General features: G+C 40.8%; 1 protein-coding gene across 2 annotated transcripts in view; it reads right to left on the reverse strand.

Moving 5' to 3' along the window:
• The window catches only part of CLMN (calmin), a 76,400-nt gene that overhangs the window by 13,927 nt on the left and 38,210 nt on the right, over positions 1-24,263 (reverse strand). For both annotated transcript variants that reach the window (XM_058026078.1, XM_058026077.1), the window contains exons 2-8: positions 12,109-12,170; positions 9,062-9,157; positions 7,430-7,513; positions 4,819-4,911; positions 3,376-3,563; positions 1,428-1,621; positions 329-411 (exon numbers count right to left, since the gene is read on the reverse strand). In XM_058026078.1, coding sequence (XP_057882061.1) covers positions 329-411; positions 1,428-1,621; positions 3,376-3,563; positions 4,819-4,911; positions 7,430-7,513; positions 9,062-9,157; positions 12,109-12,170 — 800 coding nt within the window. The remainder of the gene's footprint in view (positions 1-328; positions 412-1,427; positions 1,622-3,375; positions 3,564-4,818; positions 4,912-7,429; positions 7,514-9,061; positions 9,158-12,108; positions 12,171-24,263) is intronic.

Raw genomic sequence — 24,263 nt, forward strand, 5'->3', positions numbered from 1 at the left:
AGTCCAATGAATCATTATAGATAAAGGAATAAATTTCAGTCTTATTTAAAACCAATATAGCAAAGTAGTAGATTCCTATGAAACCAATTCTAACCTCTAAGAGTTACAATTGAATATAAATGTATAAAAGCACAATTCTACCTTCAGCATTTTAATAATCACCAATGAAAGCCCATTTCACTGGATTTAACAAAAATGTGGAAAAAATTAAACCCAGGTTTGTTGTTTATTTTAAATAGCTAAAAAGAAACCTAGAAAATAAATCTGACTTTATTACATACACCAAGGCAAATTAAAGAAATGACATGACACAGCAGTAAACACATACCCCTTCCAGCTCCGGGAAGTGCTCCAGGAATTGTGCCACATATGTCACAATTGACTGTTCATCGGGGGACTCCACCATGATATCTGTGGAGACAGACGTGAGGGGCTTGAGCACACACAGCTCTGAAACACTCTTGCAGAGGAACAGATTGTCAGACATTTATCCTGCCATTATGGGCACAGAAATAACAGCTACAAACACTTCTCTTTTTTCTGACAGATAAGAGAGATGCTCTTCACTGCTGATGGCACTTGACAGAGTTCTCAACATCCCATTCACATTCACTTCTTCCTATTTCCAAACACATACTGAACCCCGATCAGGGCTCTCTTTTCATTCACTTTTATACTGCCATTCATGCTGTTGTCAGTAGACAGTTGGCTGCTGTTGAGTGACAATATAGAGGTTTATTTTTAGCAGGATGGCCCAGTCTTCTACCAGGTGATGAAAGTGCAATTGTGCTTTCAATCATGACACCAAGGCCTAGTGCCGGTCTCATAGAGTTCAGTAAAAAGAACGACATGAAATCCATTTATATGTATTTTATATACACATGCACACTTAGCTTTACAGGTATAAATACTTGTGTGTATATATGCATGGCAAAGGGAAAACTGGGAGATGCAGATGCATTTGAATGGGTATGTCTTCATTTACCTGGTATGGGAGCCTCGTATCGCTCATCCTGGAGCGACATTTAGTCTGCAGCCTCGGTGTTACAGAACACTGCTAATGCACTGAGACACCCCTCAGCACAACAATTGATGCCCTCTATGAGTGCAGATGTCACAAAGCATCTAAGCAGGAACCAGGACCAGCTATAAACATAGCTAAACAGAGGCATAGTGTACATAGCTAAAACCACAGTAGGATCCTTGACCTCAAGGAGCTTACAAATGACTGGAAGCATGCAATTACAAATATGACTGGAAGCATACAATTACAAGCCACTGACCGTTTTTATTTTTCTTCTCAAAAAGCTCAGCACAGTGATCCCATCAGCAGCCTAATCACTGTTGGGTTTTTGGTATGTATCACAAGGCAATATTCATTAATTCAGTGTAGACTGAGTGTTTCCCAAAAAAGCTGACATGTTTACCTTCAGGTTCGAGGAGCCGAGGGACACCCAGTTTATTCTGTGCTATGCTGAAAGCATCCTCCAGGTTTTCTCGTGCTGATTTCTCCAGTGCATGCTTCATGTCTACCAAAGTACAATCTATGGCTTTTATGACAGCTAAGAAAGCAAGGCCACTCCTCCAACTACTCGTGAAGTCCTGGACTGCAACGCCATACCTAAACAGAATTACATCCATTTTACATGGGTGGTTTGTTACAAAATCCAAAGTAAAGGCATCATCATTTTCAGACTCCTGAAAGTTAAAACGTAAGGTTGCTGAGTAGCACTTGTCATATTTGAGATATTTTTTTGGATTTCAGCATCTAGAAATACATTCAGAAAACACATGGGTTCACAAACTGAATTGGTGTGGCTAATAGCTGACACCAACCTGCTTGTAGGAAGTAGTTAGTCAAAACAAAGCCCTTAAGAATTCAGCAACCACATTTAACATTCACAAAACCAAATGTCTCTGTGATTCCTGTTTTTGTTGCTCTCCAGCATTTTAATGCCATAGCTTGGGAAAAGTTCCAAGATTTAAATATTTAAACACATAAGCATAAATGATTCACATTCCTGTGTACTTGGCCTTCTATAGCAGAAAAACTGCCAAATGCAAATGGTGTCAGCATATGCATAAACCACAAGAGTGTTAGATGCCCAAAGTTTTGGAGGAAAAACAGCCATCAAACTTGCAATGGAATACAGCCCCAAAATAGAAAATTCTGCACAGATCATGAGATAACAGGATTACAATGATGCTATTAAGTTTTAAATACTGCAGTTGCAAGAATAATTTTCTCTTATTAGATCTTTTCAATTTGCACTCTTTGACTGGGCTGAAAAGTCTGTGGCCTTCACTTCTCAGTTCCTCACTTTCTTTGTTCCACCTATTAATAACCACATCAGCATTAATTTGGACTAAAACTGTACTTCCTCTATGGTCTGCACTGGCAGCAGTGAACTACAGGGGGCAAGTTTATCTGCTCAGCAAGCACCCTTAGCTTCCCTGGAGATAACCAAGGGATGATGCAGTCCACAGGACCAAGTATTTAAGATGTAAATTTTTGTCTTCAACACTAGAAAATTTGTGTTCAAAGGCAAGATAAAAATCCAGAGACAAAACCAAATATTCAGCTAACCAACCTGTATAGGTAACTTTGACACATACTCTCTTTAATAAAAACTCTCTGCCAGTCACTACTTCAAATAACAATACATGTAAAATACACCCCAAGCATTTGCATGAGCATGAGACATCTTACACTACAGTTTTTTAACCTGTTAGTAACTCTGCCAAGACAAAGCATTTCTACACAAAATGCTTTGGTGAAAGAACCACTTTTTATTAAAGGGGAGAGAGATGTCTTGTGCACTGGAAATCCACTCAAATGTTACAAGTTCAGGAGAAGTGACTTAAATTTCACCCCCTTCCCCTCTTTAATACTGGGGAAGGAGGGACTCTGGTAGGGGCTCTGTCCTTCAAGGCACTCTGGAATACACAGAGAAGCTTCCTCTGGGCTACTGCTTAATTTAAAAGGCTGCTGATGAAGTCTTTCAGTACATTTATTTTTTCAGTTCACCCCCTGCTTATACCTGACCTTTAATCAGATGTCAAAGAGACTGCATGAAAGCTGGGGTCTGGGGAGTAGAAAATGATCCTGTTTTAAACAGCACCAAGCAGGTTAGTGCAAGTTAACATTTAACACTCAAACTCTGGAGCCAGCAGCAGCCTTCAAGGTCAGATGGCTGCTGTGAACACATGGTCATAGTGAAACACCCCCCTCAGAGACACTGTGCTCCCCAAATTCAACAGCAGAAGAAGCCACAGCACATGGCAACACACCCATGGGGCAGGACAGAGAAAAGAGACTCAGCTTCAGAGGGGCAGGTGGCAAGACACTGTTTTGTTCAAGGTTTGTTAGCTTACTTTCTGGTTTTCCTCTGCACCCAGATTAGAAGGGCCCTGATGGCTCTCCGCTGGTCCTTCACTGTAATGGACATGTTTCTCTCCACGCTGGGAGTGCTGGGGGATGTGTCTGATTCTGGACCACTGGGCCCAGAGGACAGGCTGGAGGAGGAGGAGTTCCTGTTGAGGTTGCCTGTAAGCTCCTTAATCTGTAATAAAAGGTGAAATACACAGTGTTCTGCTTTATCACTGGCTGCATCGTGCCCTTGTTTTCATGCAAACTTTAAAGGGATCAGTGCCATAGCTGAATTTTAAGTGATAATTATAAACCTGTTCATTTTAACTCTCAACTTGTATTTACAAGCATGACAGCCAGCAGCAGCCCAGGCAACAGAAAGAGCAAGCTCCCAGTTCAGGCCAAACTGTGCAAATTAAACAAAATGCAAAGAAACATGTCCTTGAAAGAAAAGTTAGTTTAAATGAATTGTTCTCTTCACAGGAATTGCTTGAGTGAAGTATTTTTCATCGAGAAATGGTGACCTGCAGCAGCCCTCCTGTCCTTGACCAGCACTGACTTTTGAGACTCTGCTGCTTTTAGGTCCCCCCACCCCTGTGCCCTCTGCTGCCAGGGTGGCAGGTTCTGCTCACACCATCTTTGCCTGTGAGTCTGCCTGGCCAAACTGTTCTGTGCAGCACTGCTCACCCTCAGGAGCTCAGCCAGGGAGAGAGGCCCCAGTGCAACTTTGAGATCATGTTTTTAACCTTATAGCCATTTTTTAAATCAGACCAAGAGAATGAAAGGGCCTCACAGTCTCATGAGAGTTGCAGAACCCTCCCTCCATCTCTCTCTGTCCATTAGAATTTGGGATTGTCTAGAAGGTAATTTCCAAACTATGGGTAGGTTAGGGAGCAGTTTTAATCTCAGCCTGGGGATAAATCAATTTTCAGGCTCAAATACATGTTATCAGTTCCAGGTCCTTTGAGATCTTTCATATGACTATGTATATCAGTTTGGAATTTTTGCTGTGTTGAGTAAGTCTCCAGAGAACAGTGATTCTAAATGGAATTTCCCACCACATTGGACCAAATCCAGTAAAGGTTATTGAAAATAAACTGTGACCTGGAACCATACCCAGGACATTGGTTCAGTTCCAGGGAATCTGGAACAGAACCCTGAGAAGGCACAGGAAAGAAGGGAAAGTAGTAATCTGAAGCTCTAATTCAGGTCCAAGTTAAATGAGGGTTTAAATTGTCTCCAATTTACATCAAAATAGGTCCAATGAAGTAAAATGAAAGCAGCTGCAAGTATAAAATTAGTGTATGTTAGGAGGGGAAAAGCTCAGGTTTAGTATGATTAATTATGTTCTTTAGGATTAAAACCAATTTAAAAATCAGTATTCAGCTGGAATAGATGGATACCATGAAGACTGATTACTTATGGTTAAAGTATTCAAATTTTATTACCTGAAAAAACAAGATTATATTCCATATTAATCCAAGGACCAGAGAGGAATTTCCATCTGCTATTTCTGCTGCATCGATGCTAACAAGCTTTACCTGTAGGAGAGATCATAAATTCAGAGCCAAATTCAAAGCCGGAAGGTATATGCAAAAAATGCACTGAGACTTCTGATATGTCCCTACCACTGCTGCCACTGACAAAAAAGCAATGCTGCAATCTTGTATTAATGAAAATTTGCCCTGATCACAATCACCCTTCTCCTGGAACTCGTGTCTGAAGCCCCCAGTATAGTCTGCAGAACAGAAGTGAATTCAGTTCTGCATTTTTGGGACTACAAATGCATTTCCTCCATACAAAAATGGAGGAAGATGGGGCCCCCTCCAGTGGACCCCACTCATAAAAAGGAGAGTAATTTCTCATACAAAAATCTAAAATCCTAGTAAGATCTGCTTACTTCTTTTTTTCTATGCATCTCCTTTCTCCTTCCTTATCCCACCTTACACAGCTTGTCACAGAGTTCTGATTAAATCAGTTAGCAACGGATAGGGTTGCCTAATCCAAGCAAACTCTAGACTTTCCCACACTGAGGTTTTTTCCAGCTGATAACACCAGGATGTTATTCTCTCAGACAACACAGATTTGGTTTTGGCAAAGGTCACGGAGGAGGGAGGAGACAAGGAAGCTGTCAGTGCTGCACATGGCACCCAGCAGCCCATTTATCTCTGAGAGTCCCGGACACGCTGAATCACTCAGCAGGGCTCTACCCTGCTGCCCCAGCTCCACAGACACTGCCGGGTTCCACCCACTGGGCTCTAATGTCTAACCCTGAAGCTCCTGGCAGCCAAGGCATTTTGCCAACACATATCACCACCCTTCACTAACCGGTTTGGTTAAGCTGAAAAAAGGAAAGCAAAATGACTTTTTATCTAGTGGTTTGCACAATGTTTTCAGTCTTAGCAAGAAGACACCTCTACTTGTCATATTTCAAGGATCAGATTTCTTGCTAGCTCCAAGGTATTTGGCATGGGGAAACCTTTAGGACTTAGTACATTTGAGTAACAGTTTCTCCAAGATGGGGAGCAAGTCACATTTATCATTTCACTGCTTAATGTGAGCTCTGTCCTCTTACTGCTGCTTATGTTTGTCACCCAGCCCAGAAGAGATACTCCGCTAGAAGATATTGACTGCTTACTTTTAAGGGAACAGGAAATCCAGAGGAAAGTAGTTTTTAGCACTACTAATTAAAAAGCTGCCTGAATTCAAGGTTCCTCCTCCCTAGCCTTTCTGATTGAGGACCTAGTGAGGTCCTGGCAACCAGATGTGCTCCAGCTGCAGCTCTGCCAAGTGCTGATACCAACAGAGAGAAATAACCTCATCTGCCAGTGGGCCTTAGCTGGATTTGGGTAAAAAGCATCAACTGGGAAACTGTTAAGAAATATGGGAATATGTAAAATATTTCTTAGCAGTTCTACAGCAGGACGTGTAGACGTACACATTTAGGGCCAGATCAGCCCCTACTGATGGAGTTTCCATAGGGAGCCTGGAACACCTGGAAGTTACTGGACAACTTCTTGACCTTTCACATCCTCTCCTGGGGAAAAAGGCAAAGGATGTTAAACCTCCCACACCTACAAAGTCACAAGAGATGTACTGAGACCTCACACCATGCTCATTCCTGCACTGGGGTTTGTAGCAGCTCTCCTGCAAGACAAGGCCTGCTGCTGGAGCAGGAGCTAAGCTCAGTGCAGGGAAGCAGCACAGTGACACAGTTGCTGTTGGAGCATCCTATACAAAGCAGGGTTTTGCACACACTGATCCCTGCTCAGCCATAAAGTTTAACCTTACTTGAATCCTTTATAGGAAATAGCTCAGTATCTGTTTACTCTTTCTGGAGGATCTAAGGATACCATGTATATGAATTGTTACATGCCTGGGGCTTCTCTTGACCCCATTGCTCTCACCAACACACTGGCCACTTCCACAGGGCTTTGGAATAAACCCATCACAGGAGAAATATAAGGAATGAATCATTTCCAGCTACAGGGTCTGATCACACTTGGTCACTTATAACTGCAGGAAGTGATGCTGTGTGGTAGTACAACACTCACTATGAGAGGAATTATATCCCTGTAAGGCGTTGATTCCTGGAATTATGCATTTATATCGTTCCCAGTTTCACTTTCTCTTGCTTTTAACTCATGATCAGCTGCTGCAGCAATCAGTTTACCAGAAAAATACATGATTTCTATAACTGAAAGTACTTCTGAGAAAAGAAAGTCATCTACCATCAGTGTAACTGAAGTAATGCCACTAAGACCCAGATCATAAAACTTACTTGCATTTATTTTTATTTTCTTTTAATATTGGATTCCTGATCCTTTAATCCCATTGAACTTTAACATATAAAATGAGCAAATAATCCTTGCTTTAGACTCTGTAGGTGTTCTTGTTGTGCATTTTCATGTGGCTTTTCAGCCTTGTTGCTAAGGTAAGTCACAGCCTCCTGAGCAGTACACTTCTCTTGTATATATGCAGCACATCAGATTAGCAACAATTAAAACTTGCAGCACGCATCAAGAGAAAATATCAAGACCAGTCTTTGAAAATACTCACGTTACTGTCCTCCAAGAACTTAAGTGCTTTGGCTATGTTGTTCAAACGAAAAATGCGATGGGTTGAAGATTTGTATTCGTGCATCTAGAAAAAAGAATTGCCACACTGTTTTTAAAACTGGTGGAATCATTCACCACATCATACAAAGCTTAAAAGCGCTGAGGCAAAATAAAGCTAAGGAAATCTATCTATAAAAAATTATTGCCATTTTTGTGAGCAGTAGAATGCTTCAACTACACAAGTGTAGCAAAACAGGGTGAGCAACCAGCTTTCCTGCTCCCCAGATGTTACCACTCTCTTGGGCCTGCCACATTGATTATTTGTGTAGTCACTCCCCAGCCATGTTCAGTCACAGGAACAGATTTGTCTGAAAATTCATAATAAAATATTTTCTTTTGTCTTGAATTAAATGAAATTATCCTAATTAGGAAGCATGAGCAGTTTTAATAGCAGGCACAGGCAGGTGGGAGGCAAAAACCTTCACTTTGGGAGAAATGAAAGATTTTGCATGCCTGTCTCCCTGCAATTCCACTTTGGCACAGTGTTTTTAACCCGTATGTGCAGAAACAGCTAACAAGAAATGCAGCCAGCTGACTTTACCCCCTTCTCTCACCTCCTCCCTGACCTGTGGAAGCATAGCCTAGGGTTTACCATGATGTATCTCCCCCTTCAATTCATTTCGAGCCTGTAAGAATGCACATAGAGACACTGCTACTTCTGCTGCAGCTCTGCCAACCTTCAAGAATATTTTAAAATATCCTTGACTCTGAATGTGTGAGCAGACGTTCAGGGGCATTCCTGCTGCAGGCTGTGCAGGTGGGCAGTCACTACAGAGCATCACCAGGTGCATCTGCAGTGGTGAGACACCTGCTCCTCTTACCCAAGTGTGGTAGCCACACACAGGAGAGCTCTGATGACAAGATTGATGGAGAAAGAAAACATTAAAGTCAACGGGGCATTTATGTTTGCATTGGGAGTTCCATTTCTGGTATGTGGAACTTTACACAGCTCTTACAAAGAAAGGAGGAGAGAAGAAGTTTCTGATTAGTAAAACTCTGCCCTGTTGATTTAGACTGTATTAGTAAGACTAATGAAACCTGAGTCAGGATACCAGAATGAAACTCAGGTTTCATTAGTCTTACTAATATGGTCTAAATCAATGAATTTAATTCATTGATTCATCTAATCAATGAATGAAACTCAGACCTACAGCAGGCATCAGAAAAGCTACTGAGTGTCATAATGATCTTAGACAAAATAGAAAACAGAATTTAGGGATTAAAAAAATGATACAGCAAATATGTGTTTTCTTGGTAATGTAACTTGGGTAATCTCGAAATGGAATGTGTGAGGATTAAAGTATTAAAGCCTTAAAAACCCTCAGGGCTAGGAACATTAACACTGATCACACACCATTTACACCTCATTGTCATATTTCCTTGAAATTTACCTTGTAACATAAGGAAATTACCCACCTGTAACATAAGGAAATTACAACAACGTTGCTGAAATTCTTACTACATTATGCAAGACATGGGCCCAAATTCACCCTTATTCCTTGGATATCCAGGCACTGTTGCTTGTAACATACCCAGCTCCTAGGTATGGAGGCTTCTCCCTCTCTGTACATACCAGCTTTTGTCCTGACAGGACTTCCAGGAGTGCCATCAAGATTTTGCCATCTTGTATATCAATAAACAAGTCTTTCACTTTCAAAGGAGGCTTGCACTGCGAAGAAAAGAAACCAGGTAGTTTTTAAAACACTGCTTTTTGATAAATCATCATGATTTCAGAGATGGTGTTGGAGAATTTTGCTCAGACATGGCTTGAAGGAAAAAAGGCCATGAAAATATACAGCTGATGGAAAAGTAAAAGGCTGCTGTAAGCAACTAATTCTCACAGCCTGTTTCTGTAAACAACAAAAGTTCTCAGGCACGTTTATGTAAACAGCAGAAGTTCTCAGGTTGTTTTTAATAACAAGTAAATATCTTGTCCTTGGATAAGTTTTGGGAAAGTAAAAGTTGACAAACATGGAGGCCTTGAGAACTTTCATATCAGGGTGAGAACACAAATCTTGGTTCCAATAACAAACCACAGGTATTGAAAACAAAAGGAGGGTTTGGTGTGTAATCTGTGACCTATGATGAGCTCGGATTTTGCAATATGCATGAGCTTAATTAACACCACTATAAAAGTGTGTGAGTGAGATCAATAAATTGGAGTTCGATGCTGGATCAACAAAGATGGGTCGTCTCCCTTCACTTCAATAGATGGAAGGAGAATTTTACAAAAGAGAGATACAAGAAGTAAATCATAGCCTGCTGTAAGAGACAGCTGATTGTTCTTCACATTGGTGGCAATTCTGACCTATGAATGTTGGAGCTAAAACTGAAATCAGACAAGGACTGATTCAGGATTTCCCATAACAGACTCTAACCCTAAATACTCTGCCCGAGAAATAACCACCCAGGCCTTGGGTGCTGATCCCTCGGACTAAGACATGTCCAGCAGAAGCAAATACCACTTTGTGCAGAAATAAGGCCATGATCCAGCCAGCCACAATGTCCCTTCTCATGTGAAAGTCTCCTGGTGGTGCCATTCTGTCTCCCAGCATTTTCTACTAACTTTAAAAAGCAACTTCTTGTATTGTGTCTCTCTTTTCTCAGCAAACTCCTCCAAAGGGAACCATCTCCTCACTTCACTGCGGTGTTGGTAGATGTGTGCACTTAAGGCACACAGCCAAGCTCAGCCCTTAGGGGTAGTCCCAGCTGCAGCAACTGCTGTCTGCTCAGTGAGTGCCACTCACTCACGTGTCCCTAAGGAGCCCAATCTTTTCATCTTTGGTGGGGCAATACACTTCTGTTTGATTCAGCACTGCTCCTGGCAAACTTGGGACCATGCATTTTCATCACTGGTCTTTAATCTAGCCTAAAGAGACTAAACAATGCTCCATGAAAGAAAGCAAAATATCTTTCCTTTCAAAATTAAATAACTTATCTGAAAGACTAAATCCCAAACACTTTCTATTCTTTCAGTACTTAAAGCAAGAACAAACAGAACTCAGAAATTCAGACTACTCCAAATTATCCCATGATCAGCAGAGCCAGATCCTCTCAAGAGATGATCCAAGTGGGATCACACTAAAAGTTTCCTGAAGAAGTACAAGAAGACTTCATTGCTGCCTCTGAAAAAGAGAACCCACTCTGTAAGAAGTCCCTCTTTGAGGATAAAGGCAGTGAGTCTCCTCAGAGAATCACCTGAAATTAGAGACAGCTCCAGTGAAGTTGTCATTGTTTACATGGTTATGTTTATTACGCCACTTCCAGGAAATGCATTAATAAAACAAAAGGCTTTCACCCTTTCTTCACAAGAGCATTTTTATTTGTTGAATCAGAGAGGAAAAAAAATTTGTATGCACTCCAGAGAAATCTGACCTGCCCACAAAGGTTCTAAGACTTCATATGCCTGGCACACCAGAATTAACAGCACCCTTTCAGCCTTTTTCCTTCAGTAAATCAAAGACCTTCTTTGCAGTCACATATTTGACAACCCTTTCTGACAAGTTCCAAACCTGCAGTTAGTTTAAAGCCCTAGAGCCTGATTCACAAAGGCATCATGTAACACTGTCTTCATTCTGAGAGGCCCTTGGGAGCAATTGCTAGTCAAAACATTTCCAACTGGCCTTATTCTGATTTTCCAGTGAGATTTAGGAGGATCCCTTTATGCCTTCAAAAACACTCACTGCAGAGTAGTGGACTTAAGCAACTATAAATGTGATGCCTTTCTTCTAAAACCCTTTACTTTACTGTGTCTGGAGTGCAATCACTTTTCAAGAACTACTAAACTGAGTCAGTCCAAGCCTAGTCCCACTCTGTACTTTTTTGAAATTTAGCTGCACATACTAAAGCATTGTGAAGCTCAATCACCAGTCTGAGTAGATCAGGAAGCTGGTCTCATTCCTTGATCCTGCACTAAGCATTGCTGCTGTCTCAGTAATATTAGGATTTTTTTTTCTCTTTTCAATCTAAACATCAAAAAAAAAAAAAAAAATTCTGTGCATGACAAACTACTCAGGAGAGGTAGTACTTATCTACTATCAATAAGAACAGTATCTTAGGTTTAAGAGCCATACTATGGTGCCATTAAGAAACAATTACAACTTAAAGCTATGATGTCCAAACATTAGCTCTCTGATGTAAGTGGATGTGTGAAGATCCCATCATATTGCCCCCAATAACATGACTGATAAGGAATTACTGTTTTCCATCTTCAGATCTGGGATGAAGACAGGTTCTGAAGAACAGCTTTCTTTAGCCATGATTCCTTAGATGTTCAAACTTCCAGTTCAGGGAAGAACACAGACATCATCTCAGAGCCTCACCCATATTTGCTTTTAAGTGGGTGCATTCTATGGGAAAATTCTACCCTCATGGTAACAGGCAATGGCATTAAAGATTTAAATGCAACTGAGATGATAAAAGCCAGTCAAACTTTCATTGTGCCTGGAGATGAAGTTTAATTAATATAGAAACAGGCTTTGAACTTCCACTCATTCTCCCCCAAAATGTGCAAAGATGTCAACTTTGTTTCCAAAATTTAACTACTTTAGAGGAGTTAACTGCAATCTGTCTATGGCTATGTCCTTGTATCACAATATCAAGACTGTTTGTCAGTCTTACCTTTCCCAAGTGCAGGTTTATCCATCTGGTAAAGGTCCTCTTCTGGACATTTTCGCGTTCGACTGGAAATATCAGAAACAAAAAACAGCACTTAACTTTCCAGAAGAGGGAAAACTGGTAGTAAATTTCAAAAACTGATGCACAAAAGAGTTAGAATTCATGAGAACTTGGTGAATAAAATGAATATTTTCTAAGTCAGGGGATATAAGGTCCAATTTCAGTGTTTTGTCCAATTTCAGTGTTTTATTCAATTTCTTTGACCAGACATGAGCTGTACACTTGTAGATGCATTTAAAAGGCAGGAGGAAGGAATTTCTTAGTTTTGCAATCTTCAGTGTCCAGCTTCTGCGAGGTGAACATTTATGTGCTATGCACAGCTCTCCAGTGTTGTCTCTCTCTGAGCTTGACCCTTCTGTGTCAATTTATAGGATTCTTGCTCTGACACTCTCATGCAAATTGGGCTGGCGTGGATTCCAATATATTTGCATGCACAGGGAAACAGGACCAACACAGCAATTTTGTCTTCATTCTTATGAATGGAAAAGCCTCATGAAATCCCATCTTCCCAGTCTCCTAACCAGTGATTTAGAATAAAAATTCCAAGTCCCCAGGCTGAAGAATCATTTTATTTATATTGCAATACGACTAGGAGTGCTTGTCCTCGCCAGAACTGTGCTGTGCAAACAGCTCTTGGGCCAGCTGAAGAGTTTTTAATCACATCTGCCATTTCCTGAATCCATTTCCATAGTGAACTATGGCAAGAGTGTAAGGGGAATCATATTACTGACCAGCTTTCATTTACCTTTTAATATAAAAGAGTAAACCATATATTTAATATAAATGAAGTAGAATGTCAAAGCAATATTTCACTTTAAAGACAATTATTCTCAAGTGGTTACCAAGTTTCACTTGAATTAAGGAAATCTGGCAATTTATGAACAAAACCCATTAAAACTAGTTATATGCTAGTATTTCAATTTACTCATAGAGCATATCAAATATATTTTAAAACCATTTTGTGTTTCTTCAGCCCTACAAAAACAGCTAACCTATCTACTGGGAAATCACATTCTGAAAAAGTCTGGGTTGCTTTTATTGGTCAGACTGATTACAGGCCAAGCAGTAGCTTCTGTAAATCAAATTTTAATATTGTTCTTTTTGATCATTCGAACCAAAGGGTCACAGCCTCTAATCATGTGTATAACTGTTTTCCTTATTTTGATGCAGTGGAATAGAGCTTTTCAGCATGAAGTACATCTGTCACTGATGTCCATTCAGGCCTTTTAAGTCGTCTTATTCCATAAAACCTGATTTTCTCCAGGATTGGTTACAAAAAGTCATTACCCTTTAAGTGCTATAGAAAACATAGAAAATGCCAAACTAATTATTGCTGTTGGCTTTTCTTTTAAAATATCTTAGAAGAATGTGCAAATATTTGAAACAGCTCTCTCCAAATGAAACTGTAAATTATATTAGGACTCCGGAGTGTCTGCAAAAAACACCCACAGCATTTACCACCTACAAATCTCAAAGTACAATAAACTGAGAGATGTGTCATATTTCTTGGGCTTTGCTTTCTTCAGCACCTCAGCTTCAGAACTGGGTTTCCATGCACTCACTCCCACAGCCAGGGCTGAGCAGCAAGAAGTGCTGTGTGTCACCCAGGGTGTAACTTCGACAACCGAGCTGATAAAATTAACCTTTGACAGTGGGTGGAGATTAAGCCAGAATTATTCCCAGATATGCTTCTTTCTGTTCAAATACAGGTGTACAGAACGGGCAGAGGAGCTAGCAGTAGGCAGCAGGGCACCCATGAAACTTGTACAAAATGTTGAGGAATGCTTGGATGGGCAGCAGTGCCAGGCTTCAGTAAAGAAAAAGGAGACCTTATCAAATGGGCTGGATACACAGATTTCCAATGTCAACCAAAATCAAAAAGGAAACACAGAAAGGTTCACAGAAGCAAATGCAGTGTTTTCTGGTCTCATCAGAGGCTTGGTTTCTTGTCATATTTTTCACCAGTCACTTTGGCAACCTTCAATTTCAGTGTAAATAAAGATGCAAAAGAGAGCTGTGTTTATTTACAGATCATCCATAAAACTGAGCACACACTGGCTCCTAATTTTGCTGCAGAAATTCTGCCATGATGCAAATCAGGAGTTGCACATATGCCTCAAAGGATGGGTGAGCCAAGCTGGTATTACTGCTTTGGGAAGCTCACACACCAAACATTAAAAAAAGGCACATTCAGGAAAGCACTTGCATACATAGACAGGTTTCTGAGGTGAATTTGTCTCTATGGCAAACAGCTTCTTTCCAGGAAGTGATGACCCCAGAACGGGCACTATTTGATTCAGTAAAATTCTAAAGCAACAGTAACTGGAAGGGGAAGAGGAAAGGAGAGGAAATGTGTTTATAAAATCCCTAAGGCATACAACCCCTTAATGCAGTCCATATGCTGGATGGCAGATTTAATGGGAAAAGTTCAGCACAGGTATTTACTGGTGTGTTCCTTTAACTGCTATTCTGCTCCAGCACTGGGGACCTCCCAGTTTCAGTACAGCCCCTCCTCCCACAATCCTTTCATTTAAGACGATTGCAGAGACTCTATAAACTTTATGCAGTTTCTATAAATTAAATGGAATCTTTTTTTCTCCTTCACACCTAGTATTATATGAAAGTGAAGAAAATCATTCAAGTCCAAAGTTCCTATACTTACGTATATAGTTTACTGAAACTGCACTGTGTTTACTGGGCAGCTAGAGAGCAATAACACTATTATAAAATAATAATTACACCCACCATATGGCTGGCCCCTAAACAAATCCTATACTGGGAAAGAAGGATGCCTGCTGTGAGGGTTGAATTGAAAGATGCAATGTTGGAAGGTAAAAAGTCAGGAATTGCCTTTTTGATTCAGCTCAGACCTTGATATAAGAGAAAAATTATAGATACAAATTCTGACCACTCACAGAAGCTGGGTCTTCCACATTCTTCCAGTAAGGAGGGTGTAAGAGGCACAGTGTTTGTATCAAAGTGCATAGGTAGGGCACTGACAGGCATTAACTGCAATAATTTAGAGGGAAAGAAGCCAGTGGAGAGGAAAAAGGTGTACTGTTAGGATTGGGTGTACCCTACTGTATAACCCCCCAGTTCTCTGCCCCACAGCTGTGTCCTGGAGGACAGCAGAATTTGGCAGAATTTGGCTCAGCCCCAGTAACTGCACCCTAGTCAGTATTCCATATTCACAAAGATATATTGCTTCATAAAATCTTATGGCAAAGGCAACTAATTCCTCAAAGAGTAAAACTAAGCTAGTTCAAAAACCACTTGGGCAAAATTCAAGGTTAAGCTGCAATGCACAAGGGAGTTCTGCTGCTTTCCTGTGTGGCACTATTTCCTTCCCCATCAGTCTAGAAATTCCATGGGCATTTGCTAACGCCATTTCTCCCCCTCCCAAATGTCCTCAAAGGTCACTACTGTTTGCATCACCTGCAGGAAGCCAATCCCTAAGAGCCTCTATGTTCAACAGCAAATTGGAGATTGCAAATATTGATTTGCTTTAAATGCTATTTATTCTGTTGTTGTAGAACCAGTTATGAATAATCCTCTGAGGCACACCACCATGGGGCTGGGCACTTCAAGGAGCTATGAAACATGGAAGCTGATTTGAGTAGAACACTTGTCAGTGTATAATTACATAGTTTCAGGAAACTGCTTGATTTGCATGTATGGATATTACTCCCAAAGCAAAGCAGAAGGTCACTTAAATTTGCTTCCAAACCAATTAGCATTTAATCTAGGATATCATCATCAAATGACGTTAAAACCTTCACAATAGGCCAGGCTGGCTTGTAGATCCACTTACAACTTACCTTCCAGACATCTTGCCAAGTTCCAGTTTTGTAATTAGCACAAAATCCACCTTCCTTCTTTCTACCACAAGCTCAGCCTCTATAGATACACTCCCTATCAACAAGAAGCAAGTCTTCCAGATGGAAATGCTGGTGTTGGCCATCAAACTGTGACAGAGGATGCTTTAACCACCCTGGGCTGCAGAGGCAATAACCTGCCAGGGTAATCTCCCCATATTCACTTGTAAGTACCCAGTGGCCACCACAGAACCAGTTCACAATGTGCATGGCTCTGGATGCGTCCCAGCATTTGCCAATGTCTTTGATCAGGAGAAAATGACACTTTTTATTACACAACAAAAATAGATGGGGAAATGTATGATAATTAAATACTACACCCTAACTCCAAAGTGGAACATGGTTCAGACACCCTAAGTCTTGGGAAATGCAAATTCCTCTTCCTCTGCCTTCCTCACCCCCAAACTCACGTTCATAGAGTTAAGCAATCAATCAGTCTCTAATGAACACACATTGAACAATCCACTTTTGAACTCCAGGCCACTAAATAAAATGAGAACTGGATTTAAACTGAGTGTTCCTGCACTGTGACACAGCTTAGGTATTTCTGATTACTAGAACATACTAACAGACCTGAATACTTCTTTCTCTGCAAACAGTGTTCACAAAGGAAGCCAGACTGACATCTTAGAAAATGGATTTTACCTAAAAATGCTCATTTGAGATGATGATAGATGCATGTAATTGCCTACAGGCAAATAAAGACCAGGCCATTAGTTAGAGTACGTGGTCAGGCACTGGATGCAGGATGCTGATGACAGATACCGGATACAGACAATCCATGGGGAGTACAGATCCTTGTCCAAGAGACCTTCTACTGTTCAAACACAATACATGGGACAAAGTTCAGGTGCACAGCCCAAGGACAGAGCACATGGAAGCAACACATCTGGCATGGGGAGGATGATTAAAGGTGTACTGTAACAGAAGGAAAAAGGGGGGTGAGCAGGAGAGACTGGGTGCGGGGGTAGCAACTGACGGCAAAAAAACTGGGGAGTTTAAATGTGTAAAGTAGGGCAGGGAAAAGTGCAGTTAAATTTTGTACTTTTGTTTCATGACAACACAGAGTTACATTAAACACATTGAACTACGAATGCTCAGAGACATAATTTCTATTAAATGTTTTCACAAGAGGATGAAAAAACAGCTCAAAACATTCCGCTCGTGTATGTGGTGCAGTCCAGCAACACTGCTCTGTGAACACTCAGTACTTGCACATAAAAATCTCCATATTTGTAGGAGTGTGAATTTTAAAGGCATAATCAAAATATAAGGAAAAATTTTAGCCAAATTGCCCACAAAATTAATTTTATAAGCTTATGAATTCCTGTGAATTCTATATTTTCCTTGTGCTTAAGAAATCCCCAAACAGCTTAGAAGATTAATATAAATTTTCTGTTTGATCTATACAGGGGTTGGAGGCTTTATTGTGTACCATATGCCAATTTGATGTAATCTGGAGCACATGAAATATTAAATCTTAAAAACCCTGGTTTTCTAAAGCAAACATTAACTACACTATATAACATGAGTCCGCTCTCAAGTTACCTCTTATGAACAGGGCCTCTAAGCCCTCCAGATGAAGTTGTTAAGTTAATTGTTTGTTGAAACTGACCCATTTATTAGGGTCCTTATTAAATTTCTATGGCAGGTGTTGAAAGCTTGAGGCTTTTTCATTCCATCAAAGTTGCAGACTCCAAGTCTTATTGGTTCAAAATTCTTTAAAACTCAGGTTGGTGCTGTAGAACACAAACATTGTAAGATCCCAAGCATTACATTTTCATTAGCTGCAGCTAAACAGGTTTCTTTTGGACTTCAGTGTCTGGTTATAGCAAAATATTTACTGCTGCAATTGGTATATTAAGATTACCAGAAAAATACTACAAGATGAATATGAGATTTCTAAAAAACTCTTAGTGCTTCAATCCTCATCATGTCTGAGACAGATGTTTCTCTTGCCAAAGAATTAGATTAATTTACTTGTAAATTCTATTGGGCTTTGGAAGAGAAATCCTACATAAAATATTACTATTAAAACTGATCAAAATAGCTTCCAATAAGAGGGATTTATATTTTCCCTTGAAAACTAATTTAGTAATGGCAGATGGTAAAGATTCCCCTCCATGTACCCTTCAACCACGAAGCAAATATCTTTGTTCACATTACTCTTTATATACATGGGAAACGTTATTGAACGGAATAACAAAATTTCTCATTTACATACCAGGAATGTTATGAAATAAAATCTGACAAGGTTAAAAAAGAGAAATGCAATTCTGTTCTGAACACTGAATGAAACAGACATCAGTGGATACTGTGAAGATTGCTGGACCCAAATAAAGTATTAACTAGGTTAAATTCAAAAGGTTTGATATTGATCTAAAAAGTGACTTAAGTGTTGATCCAGCAAGGGGTTTCCAGGCTGTGCAGAGCACCTCTTGTGGTTTGTTACACACTGTTCAAGGACCATAACACCTCCTTCTGTCTATGAAATGAAACAGGATTTGCTGTTACCAGCAGGTGCCATTAGGAGAAATGCAACAAGAACCAATAACGTTGTGGTTCAAGAGTTGTTCCTCACCCAGAGTTCATGATGTTCCAGTGCTGCTTGCTGCACTGGTACTGGCTTCTCCAAGTGGTTCACCTCCTGGGACTGAGGTCCCCAGCTCTGCAGTGGGCAAAATATCCTACCCCTGTCACTGCTGGCATAGTGAACTCTGCTTTAAAGCACAATGCTTAACTTCAATTTCAACCTCTTGCACCTTTTCTACTACTTGAGTATATTCAGTCAGATTCTCTGTACTTGCTCAAAAATAAAATCAGGAGCACGTCTCTGAAACTAACAAAATCATAGTTGCCACGTTCAACCAGGTACCAGTTAGCACTACCTCCTTATCAGTTAGAGAAATGGCTCTTGAATAAAGCTCACATTGACATGGTTTTACCAGCACAGACCTTTCCCTCCCACATGGAAAAGGAGGTCCCACAGCCATATCAGCATCTGTATCAGTAATCTATGTATCACTTCTAAGTGATCCCTGGAAAGATCTCCATTCTCATCTTGAGAATGAAAAATACATCATCCTCCAGAAACCATTCCACATTCAGCAAGTAAGGGTTAGTCACAGAGTCCAGTCCATTCCGTCTCCACTTTGCATTTACCTTTACTTGTTATGGCAAACTGAGAAACCTTTGAAGCATTCCTTATTCTTCACATTTTTGCATTTCTAGAGAGGAAAAAAAATCCTTTTGGCTGGTTAACTTTGTTGAGACATCAAAATCTGAAATGCAATAAGATATTCTGCTATACATCATATCTGATGACAGTGCTAAAGCCTGAATAATTTGAGATGAGCAAAGAAGCCAAACAAAATCCGCATTATGTGTCAGGGATATTTCTTGACACTCAGAATCAGATGAGAACTACATGTGCCCAGAGTCCCATTGTTTCCTATATTTGTCAGTTAATGTTAACAGGTTGGTGTTTAGCTGTATTTTTATGCATTTGAAACTGTTGTAATTAAATCTGTGAGTAGAATGAAGAAAACACAGGAGCAGGGGACTGGCAACACAGAAGAGTCCCAGGCAGTTTCCTGAGCTTCTTTAGACAAATCAGTCTTTAACTCTCCCTGTTATTAACCACGATCTTTAAAGCACCACAGGATAGTACAGAAAGGCTAAGAAGACAACTGCCAGAGACATATCATCTTCTTTGGAATTTGCCTTTACCTGGAGGAAACTTAAAAGACAGTAATTTCATTTTCTAAAATCAGGTAAGGAAAGGCAACCATGAACATGTCACAGAACTACCTTGCAAAAGCCCTGAAATCACAAAGAATTGTTTGTTGGGGTGCTGGTGGTTCTGGATTTCTCTTTTCTGCATCCCCCACTGCCCCCAGACAACTCGAGATTACCTGGCCAATACATCATCCAAACCAAGGAATGCTTACAAAGCCTTCTGGACACCACAGAACTAGAAGAGGTTCAGAAGTAAAAGTTAGTTATATATTTGCAGAACTGAAAGACAGTAGTAAAAGCCAGAAAGAGTAACCCAGTGCAGGGACCACCAAAACCTACTGGTGTGCTCAAGAAATGCAGCGACCTCATATGGATTTGCAGAACCCAGAGCCACACTGCCTACTGCCTCTGTCCCACTCATTCTTCCTTTTAATGCCTCTTATCAAAGCCAATAAGCAGCACAGAAGAAACAGAGTGAGGAGCATGGTAATCAGGTGAATATTAGAGACATGCAGAAATACATGCAACTCTAAGAGCAAAAGATTGAAGAGATTTATGGAGATTAACATTTACTAGAGAAAAATCCTCTGGCTTTGGAGGAATAAGCAGATGCTTTGTTCATTGTGGGCCAGACATGTGATCTGAAGTAGAGGGTACAAACCTCTTTTGGAGGGACAGAGAGGAACACAAAACCAAAAACAGTGTAAGAGGTGGGAGCTACACTATATAAGGTGCTGTATTGCAGTGCAAGGCAGCCACCATTCAAAAATGGATGAAGGCAGACCACAGGCTGCCAAAGTTAGGTTAAAATGGATAAAAAGCTGAACTACAGTAGAAATCCTTTTTAAGATGCATTTTATAAAATCCAAGAGCCTAGCATACTCAGTATGCAGCACCAGTACATACACCTGAGGAGTTGCCATTTGACTGAAATGACCCGTTGGGAGGTATTCTAACTCAAGAGAGTTACTCCTGCTTTTCTAGAAAGGGTGGCAGCCACAGAAGAAGTAACAGGCAGACTAAGGATGGCAAAATTCTAAGTGTTCAGTGAAGTTAACCATGCAGTCTCCCCCTCAAGATCCCAAGCCTGGCCCCTCTAGCACTAACACAGGCTGTGTGGGCAGCACAGCAGAAAGCCTGGTCCCCTCTGCACCCTGGTGAGCACTGCTGCAGGTAGCACAGGGAATTGTGAGCTCAAAGTCCTGAGTATTATTCAAAAGTGAGCAGAGAAATTACTTTTCTGAAATCAGCAGCAGTCTTTCCTTTGCTCCAGCAGGCTCTAAGACCAGGTTATAATGTATGAACATAGTTCAGAAATAATATTGGCACAGCTTACCAATTAATCAAAACTGGAAGGTGTCAGACAAAATCTTGGACTGGGTTTGGATTAAGGCCTGCAGTAACACTCAGAATCCCAGTTCTCCCTGAGTCTCACAGAATGTGGAAATGCAGCCCTCAAGTGACTCACTGATGCTCTTGATGAAGCTCCACATTTTTAGTTATGTGCCTGAAGGCAGGCTTGAACAAATCTGCCAGGATGAAAACCCAAGGAAGAGCAATGTGTGTATGAGCTCTCTTGTTCTGAGGATCCAACAGTAAAATAGAACTATTTTATGGCATTAAACCAATGCCATCAAAAGCCACAGCACAGTGAGCTGTAGACACTTCATGCATCTTCAACACTGGCACTGACATGCCTCCTCACTTTGCTATTAAAAAGCTCACCTGTAGCTTCCAAGATAGCCACCGCCTCTCTACCTTGCTAATTTCTGCAACTATTTTCCAAATTTCAAATGAGAACATGGCAGGAACCATGAAAATTCACACTCTATCCTCCATAGCCAAAACATGGAACATCCACTCAGAAGGAAAGGCAAACATAAAAAAATTTGGATTTTAGTGCCAAGCAAGTATCTGTGTTGTTTATGGACATTTCCAAAACCAAAATCTACAAGAGAGACATTCCTCATGTACAATTTTGCCCATAGCAAGAAAATCTTTCAATTACTACATAACAATACTGTGTGTTTGCACTGTACATAACTATACTCTGTGTTTGCACTGTACCTTTAACCTCATCAGCTCTGTCATCCTCCTTTTCAGACTTTTTCATCCCTGGGGACAAGACACAGCAGTGTCTTCTGTTACAAAGAAGCAAATGGAGGCAGCAAGAACTTCAGGGACCAATTATCACACATGCAACAAGCCCTTCCTTTAATGCAACCTGCAGTGCTCACATGGCATCATCACATCTTTCCAAAAGCCAAGTTTAAAATTAAAAAAAAAAAAAAACAAACTGATGGAAAGAACAGGTATTTTGTTGCTTTGATCTGTGTCCAGCATGTGTAATTAACCCTCCTGAGATGTGTTGAATAGATACACTTCACAACGGGACCTAAGCCATCTATTTGTTTTATTAGCTTGTACTCAGAAGAATTTAATCTGATATTCCAGAGAAAGGCAGCCCTTCCAATATATGTCATAGTCCCTAGCAGAGAAATTTTGGCATGGGAGGGAAGGCCAGCAGAAGGGCAGGGTCAAGCCACATTTTGGCAGCAGAGCTGGCCCAGTGTGTACAGCAGCCCTTGGCCCAAGAGCACTTACCATTACAAATACTATCCCATGAGCTCACTCTTGCTCCCCTTGTTGCATTGCCTTGCATCTCACTGCAAGCCCTAACAACAGGATTATGGCTAGTGCATGTTCCTCCTGGTTTTTTATCCATTTGCCATATCAAATAAGGAATGTTGTGCAATGGGAATAATGCAGAGCATGAGGGCTGACAGCATTCCTGCTGCTGGAGGAGTCAGAAGAGCTCTAATCAGTCAGCTTCTGTTCTGCCTCTTTTTCCTCTCTCTGACAGGCACACCTGGCAATTTCAGCCCAGAGGAATGCTGGTATGTGCTGGATATGCTTATTTGGTGATACTTACATCTTCTTTAGGCCTCCAGTTACCTTTAGAGCTGGAACATGCATGCTCCCCAACAGGAAAAAATCAGCACATTAGCCTCTGTTTTTCTTCAACCATAGGAAATATGGATGGATGGATGGATGGATGGATGGATGGATGGATGGATGGATGGATGGATGGATGGATGGATGGACGGACGGATGGATGGATGGACAGCCAAAGAGGACACTGATGCTGTCAGGACTACACACTCCAGTTCCTTATGGAAAACCATAAAACAGGAAAAGACACCAAAACCATAAGGAAGGCTGCACTGCACACAGACCCTGGTGTCTGAACACCTTGTCACCAGCACTGAGATGAGGTGAGCTGGTACCAGCACGGGCACTGGCAGTGTGGGTGAATGGGATGACAAAATCTCCTCACTCAGGCCCTGCCTTTGCTCAAACCAGAGATTTCAAAGCTGTTTTAAGCCTGTTTGTATATGACTTGTACAAGATTCTTTTATAAGAAGGCCAGGTATCTCACAGAGCTGTGTTAGAGCCAGGACAGAGCCATTCTGCCTATTCTGCCTTTGCATGTGCTTCCAGCTGAGAAGGTTTTGCAGATGGTCATGGTCCTGTGCCTTGCCTGGCTGATGCCATCCAGCAACTGCTTCGTTGTGAGAGCCTGGTTTTAAGTTGAGAACCTTAACTCTTGTGAGGAGTTTCTACTCTTTACAGCTATATGAAATGACTTAAAACAAACAAAACATTTCAGAAATATGAACCATGACTCATGGATTTTGAGAGCCAGAGTTCACATATCCCCATTGTGTGTCATTTTGAGATCATGGAAAGACATTATTAAGTACTCCAAGGACTCTGGCAGGCTTGAAGTGTGCATGGCAATGAGCACCATCAAAGCACTTGCAGCACCCATAGTAAAAGCAAAGTCAGACCAGAGAGTTGAGTAATCATGACTAAAACATGATCATACAGTCAGCTCCCCTCAGGATTAGAAACAAAATGAAATCTTCATGGAGAAAAAAAAATAATCAGGAATGCAACAACCTGATTGCAGCCTCTTGCATGGCAACAGGGAAACACCAATTCTTTAAGCAGATGCTACTTTGAAACTGAGGTATCTTTAAAAAAAAAAAATTACTCTCAATGCAAAACAGCATTTAGACTCTGCTACAAAATATTGCTGGGAAGGTCATGGATACCAGAGTATGACCTCTATCAAAAAATCCTATGTAAGGTATGTCAAGGAGAAGGCTCAAAATCTTAAATGCCTGTGGGAATTCCTTTCAGGCCTCAGGTAAATTTTCATGCTCTGTGCTTCTCATCTGTAACAGTGCTATCATTCATGCTTTGAAGCTAACTTGAAACTGAACCCACAAACACTGACAGCAAAGTCAGGCCCTAATGTTTAGTAAATAAGGAATTCATAGGATTACTTTCATCATTCACCTATCCAACAACACCAAAACTGCTGATCAATAACATCATTTGCCCAGCCAAGGAAGGAATGCCAACAGGAGTTGATACACCAGTGTGCCTCTCCTGTGCTGGCTTTGTTTGCACCTGTAT

The sequence above is a fragment of the Melospiza georgiana genome, chromosome 6, assembly GCF_028018845.1.
Source record: "Melospiza georgiana isolate bMelGeo1 chromosome 6, bMelGeo1.pri, whole genome shotgun sequence".
In the NCBI taxonomy this organism is placed as follows: Eukaryota; Metazoa; Chordata; class Aves; order Passeriformes; family Passerellidae; genus Melospiza; species Melospiza georgiana.